This window comes from Corvus brachyrhynchos, unplaced genomic scaffold, assembly GCF_000691975.1.
Source record: "Corvus brachyrhynchos isolate BGI_N302 unplaced genomic scaffold, ASM69197v1 scaffold340, whole genome shotgun sequence".
Classification (NCBI taxonomy): Eukaryota; Metazoa; Chordata; class Aves; order Passeriformes; family Corvidae; genus Corvus; species Corvus brachyrhynchos.
Genome location: NW_008235987.1, coordinates 417,255 through 422,939, shown reverse-complemented (window position 1 = coordinate 422,939; position 5,685 = coordinate 417,255). Strand labels below are relative to the sequence as shown.

General features: G+C 50.4%; 2 protein-coding genes across 2 annotated transcripts in view; one reads left to right on the top strand and one right to left on the bottom strand.

The window, feature by feature from the left end:
- The window catches only part of PGS1 (phosphatidylglycerophosphate synthase 1), a 13,899-nt gene that overhangs the window by 7,289 nt on the left and 925 nt on the right, over positions 1–5,685 (bottom strand). Inside the window, exons 2-7 of the mRNA XM_017730627.1 lie at positions 4,859–5,059; positions 4,409–4,486; positions 3,413–3,512; positions 2,582–2,771; positions 2,079–2,257; positions 645–1,178 (exon numbers count right to left, since the gene is read on the bottom strand). Coding sequence (XP_017586116.1) covers positions 645–1,178; positions 2,079–2,257; positions 2,582–2,771; positions 3,413–3,512; positions 4,409–4,486; positions 4,859–5,059 — 1,282 coding nt within the window. The remainder of the gene's footprint in view (positions 1–644; positions 1,179–2,078; positions 2,258–2,581; positions 2,772–3,412; positions 3,513–4,408; positions 4,487–4,858; positions 5,060–5,685) is intronic.
- Positions 708–5,685, top strand: part of SOCS3 (suppressor of cytokine signaling 3) — a 12,667-nt gene continuing 7,689 nt past the window's right edge. Inside the window, exon 1 of the mRNA XM_017730119.1 lies at positions 708–718. The gene's annotated coding sequence lies outside the window, so the exon portion shown is untranslated. The remainder of the gene's footprint in view (positions 719–5,685) is intronic.

Sequence of the window (5,685 nt, the reverse complement as noted above, 5' to 3'; positions counted from 1 at the left end):
AGGGTGTCCCAGAGAAGACCTTGAGGGCAGCGTTCATTAACTCGCTGCGTATTAGTCCATATTCCTTCCTCAGCCCCTTGCCCTCTGGCTGCCCTGACTCCCATAAGCACATGCTGCAGTTCCTCATGCACTGCATCCCCTGTGTGCTGTGAGCTGGTGCAAATCCCCCAACACTCACATTGTCCCACGCAGACCTGCTGCTGGGAAGGCCCCGGGAGCAGCTCCCCTCCAGCACCTGCCTCAGATACCGCTCCAGGGTCCCCAACGGAGTCGGCACTTCTGACTGCTGAAACCAGCCCAAGGGATACAAGAAACTGCACCACGGCACTGACTGCATCATAAACACATCCAGATGCTTCCCTCCCTTCACATCACGTTTCCCATCCAGGCAGTGCTTCAGTGCCACCATAGGGACAGCTCTTACATCATCCCTGTGACTGTATCAAACCAGAAATCCAAAGGCAAGGCATCCCCCAAGCGATCCAAACCCTCCAAGTTTACACAAGTAAGTTGTTTGAACTTTGGAGGAGTTTCGAAGGTTAAGCCCAAACTGGCACCCAGCCAGCCCCTCACTCCTTTCGCAATCCAAACGCGCAACTCTCGCGCACCTCTGAACAAGCCCCCTTGCGATAAGGGCATCTTACCTTTGGCGTGGAACGTCCACCCGGCACGGGAGTACTCCTGCAGCTGCACCCTCTCCTGCTGCTGCAGGCAGCAGACCTCGCTGTAAAACTGATGTTCAATGTAAACGTAGGCAGCAGGGATGGCTCCTGCCACCCCTTTGGCACCAAAAAATCCATTGACCTCTGGCGAGGCCAGGAGGATCCGGTACTCAGCCCTTGTACCCAGGATGAGGTCCATGTAGGCCTGTGTCAGGTTGAAGTAGCCAGTGGTGAGGTATATCCTGGCATCCCGCTCCGCCTCGGTCAGCAGCGTCTCTGTGACCATCTCATCTATTTGAATCCCAAAAGGTTTCATTTGGATTAAGGGATAGATCCAGGTGTCAGGTTCTGGTTTCAGACTCCCAGATGCTTGAGAGCCTTGCTGGGATATCAGGGAGCTGCCTGCCTGGCTGCTGTGGAAAGTCTTTGCATGAAGGAGCTCCTGCCGTGTCCGGGCAGAGTTGATGACCTCCATGACCCTCCGGTTGGCAATCTCGCAGTAAGCCACTTTGTCTCCTGCAGGAAAAATCAGAGAGATGGTGTCTGAGACCTACAGGCACAGAGCTATGTGTCATCTACTACACACCAGGAAAAACTACTGACAGGACACGGATACAGCAGCAAATAGGAGCCAACACAGAGTGCACATAACTCTTCTGTCTTAAGGCCCAAACCAGCCGTTTCAAGGTGGGCAGAGCTACATTACAGAAGAGAAATGCTCAGCAACTGGCAGCAGCTGGAAAAATCCTCTGAGAAGGGAAAGGACAAGGGCAAGGCTACACTGACAATCAAGAATGAGCTGGAACACACAAATAAACTCCCACCCCCAGCCTGAACTTACATCACCCAGCAGTGCAAGGCCAGGACAAAAACTGATGACGCAATCAGCCTGGCACATCACTGCCCTTCTCTGCCCACTTTTACGCTTGTTCCCAGTCTTCCTGAACCAATTCCCATTTGATTCCCAGAACAAACTCTACTACAAGAGATTCATTGCCAACAATAGCAGCACATTCATGAACCCTTCAGAACGTGCACGCCCAGAGCACCTGGAATTGCAGCTGCTAATATCAGAAAAACTTCTCTAAGGAATGAAGTTCTTGTTTAAGGCCAAAAGCAGCACATTTACGAGGCAGCACTAAGACGGTTGCAGAGTTCCTTCCAGCCTCTGCACACCCTGCCAGATTAGCCTGTGACAGCCATTGTGCTGGGAAAACTACAACAGACCCAGTCCTGAAACTCAAGTAATCTTGATTTTAATACTGGATGGCATAAAACAGGACACTCCCTGTGTGAAGAATGGTCAGACACCCAGCATTTCCCAAATGGATGGAGTCCAAGTCATCCTTAAACCCTGGCTGTCACTCGTCTCCTCTGGATCCCATCACCCAACCAGGTGAGACAGCTCCCTCCTACCTTGGTACGGGTGCACCATTCCCTCCATCATCTGGACGGTATCATCCTGCTGTAACTGCAGGGACACATCTCCAATCGCGTCCACGAGCTCCGTGAAGAAGTCTGCGATCTCAGGGGAGTCCCGCAGCAACACATAGCGGTCCTGACGATTGGTGAAGTACAGATCACTCAGGTTTGCACTGAAGAGAAGGGGAAGAGCCGGGTTCAGAGCATGGGCACAAGATTCTCAACCTCCCAGCCCAGGCTACAGGCCACACTCTGGGATAGCTGCACCAAAGCACAAATTGGCCCTTTCCTTTGCAACCTCAAAAGATTTTTCCCTTTAAGAAAGACTCTCTCATCTGAGAACCTCATGTGGAAGAACTGTGGTTGCTCTCCCACCTTAGAAGAGCATTGATAGGATCATGATGGAGTCCGCATGTTCAGACAACTCTGGCAGCACAGACACCCAGCCTAAACCCCAGCGAAACGATCTGCACCAAGGCTGGACGCAGCAGACTCACCCACTCAGGATCACATTGTCATCAAAGAGATAGACCTTGATGTGCTGCAGCCCAATGGTTTCATTGAAACGCTCTGGAATCAGGAGCCGGAGAAGTCCACGCAGGTTTGGGGTGTGGAAGAGGGACACACGGACTTGCTCGGGAAATCGCTGCAGCAACGGGATCAGCATTGTCCGAGAATTCTTCCTGCCTGGGACAGAAAGGGAGTTTCACACAAAGATCACACAGACAGGACACAGCATGACACAGGTCTTCAGCCGGTTACAGGGTGAGCACCCATCCCATCCACTGGCACTTCACATGTTTTCCCTTTTCTCTTTGTTTTTTAAACCACTTTCATTTGCACTATGTCAATACTGAAACTGACATCCAGAATCAGTCACAGGGCAGGTCTGACACTTTTCAAGCTTCTTAACCAAGCCTCACCAGCACCAGTAACATGTCTACAAGAGTCACTGCAGATGATCACATGTTCCTGATTTAGTGTGCTGCTGCTTCCAACAATTCCCATTCTCCTTTCAAAACGAAAATGTAAGCGAGCATGACGGGTAAGGGCAAATGCACTAACAAATGAACCAAGCAAGACTGCACAAGTTGCACAGAGCAGCCTGGCCCTTCTTGCTCCTACTCCCTAATTTTGGAAGAAAAGCTGCTCAGCTTGAAGATTTTCTGGGAATATGCAGCTCTGGAATATAAAAGGCTGAATACTGAAACGTGCATACTTTAAGCAAGTAGATCCAATTGGCCAAGACACCTATTCTGAAAAGAACTGTCTCTCTAGCCTAACAGTAAAATCAGGCTCTGACAAAAGCAAAAAGTGGCAATTCCTACCCCGGGAACCCCTGGTGTAGTCAAGGAGAATGGAAACTCTGAGGTCGGGTGAGCCTTTTGCTTGCAGTGATTTCTCCAGTGTTTCTTCTAAGCAATCCACCTGCAGAGAGAGTTCTCTCTTCATTACAAAAGTAAATACACTTTCCAAGGGAAGTGCTCAGCCGCAGGAGACCATGGCCAAGACAGCTCCCACGCCCGGATGCGAGTCCTTCCTCCTTGTGCCAAGCACAGCCAGTTCAGCCTTTGCATCTGCCAGCCTGGCAGCCTCTGTCAGCCTAAAGCCACAGATCAAAGGGCCTCAGTTTTACATATCCACATTCTTCAGGCCTCCCAAAAGCAATTAAAGTTAGCAGAAAAAGTCCCAATATCATTCCCAAATAACAGACTCCCATCACCAAAGACTAACTTTGGTAGGAATTCACTGCAGTTTTATTCTTTAACGACAAGGTTGTTTGTCACATACAAATTCAAATCCTGTGTGCAAGCCCAGACAAAGTTGGGCACAAATCCTGTGCAGGCTCCGTCTACCTTTACCCTGCCAGGGCATTTGCTTCCTAACACCAGAACCTGGCCAAGGCCAGGCTTCTCCCTAAAGCCCTTGGGCAAAAATGCTTTTGTTTCCAGAGGAAAGAACAAAAAAAGGCAAATATCATGAAGCAAAGTTGACCTCGGTCTCAAATGCAGAAAATCAATCCTTCATCTGTTTCCTGCACCTGGAGCACCACACACAGCACTACACACCCTATAGCTCAAATCCCGCTCAAGAAAAATGCCAGGGAAAAATAGATTTCCGTGACCTGAGTTTTACAAAGCCCCCCTGAGCACTACGAACACCAGGCCAGTCCCTTCTGAGAGGCCCAGGCTAACTATTCCCTGAAGAAGTGCAGCAGTTCCTTGGCTCCATACCAGACCTAAACCAGAAGCGCCACGTGCCTCCCTTCCACATCCCTCCCCTGCATTCCCTTCCTGGCCTTCCCAAACCCTTCCAACACTCACCAGCTCCTGCTCAAGGAGTCCTGTTCCAAGGTACAATGAGGCCATCACCACCCGCTGCTTGGCTGCTTTTATCTGCACCTGGGAGTAGCAATAAACAAGCTCAATTTCACACAGGGTGTCTGGCCCTGAGGAGCCATCAGCCCAGACGTGGCGGTGCTGCACTCCCTGGGGAGGATGCCTTCAGCCACATCTCTGCACTGGCTCCCTGGCCTTGAGGGAGGAAAGGGTAAAACATGGATACTGACGACATGAAACATACAGGGCTCTGTGGAGCCACAGCAGCACCATTGCTGCATCTAAAATTCAAGGAAGAAACTAGTGCTTTCTGGGAAACTGAGGAACTCATTCCCTGCAGCTAAACCTATTCCATACGAGAGCAGTTACCAGGCAGCAGCTGCAAAACTGGGATTGTATCAAAATCATTCTCACAACTTGGAGCCCACGCCTTACCTTCAGGAGTTCATAGAATTCCGCTGGGGATGAAAGCACCTTGACATGCGAGCTGGAGATCCCAAACTCTGGGACCAGATTCCTGATCCACTGGAACCTGTGCGCTCCTTCTGGACAGAGCGAACACGGTGGGGCTGTGATCACTGGAATAGGAGGGGTGAGCAGTGGGGCCAGAAGCAGCCATGATGATCTGTGCAAAGAAAGATTGAGAAATTATAGTGAAACCTTTGCTTCCCAGAAAGCCTCCAAGCAGGTAAAGGCAGAGCTGCAACCAGGGCCAATACATGGCATGGATCCACAATGGCAAGAATGCCCTTCCCTTTCCATAATCTGATCTGGATCACCAAAAACAAATGTGGGAACAGAAAAATGCAGGCAAAAGGTGGGAGAACAGATCTGAACAGCACCAACTCCTTCCCTGAGCTGGCATGGAGATGAGGGAAAACAACTCCTTCATCAGGACAACATGGGAGGGGAAGGAGGCCAGGAGCTGCAGAAAATGAGAGTGGGGACACTCAGGTGTCTGGCAGTGCTGTGGTGGTACCACCTGTACCTGTAACCAGCCACTTCTGAATTATCTCCATCACACACGCATCAGCTTGGACACGACCAAAACTCCCTTCATGCCAGGCTTTGTTCTCAGCTGGGCTAGAGTTGTTCCCGTTTCAGGTTTAAAGATCACATTGCTTTAAAGCAAAAAATGCCTCCATCCCTCAATCTTATCCAGAAATAGATCTACAGCACACAAGGTGCCCAAGTGCAAGCCCCAGCAAAGGCAGAGCAGTTGCACCCCAAGAATGACCCACAAAAGGAGCGACTATGTCCCA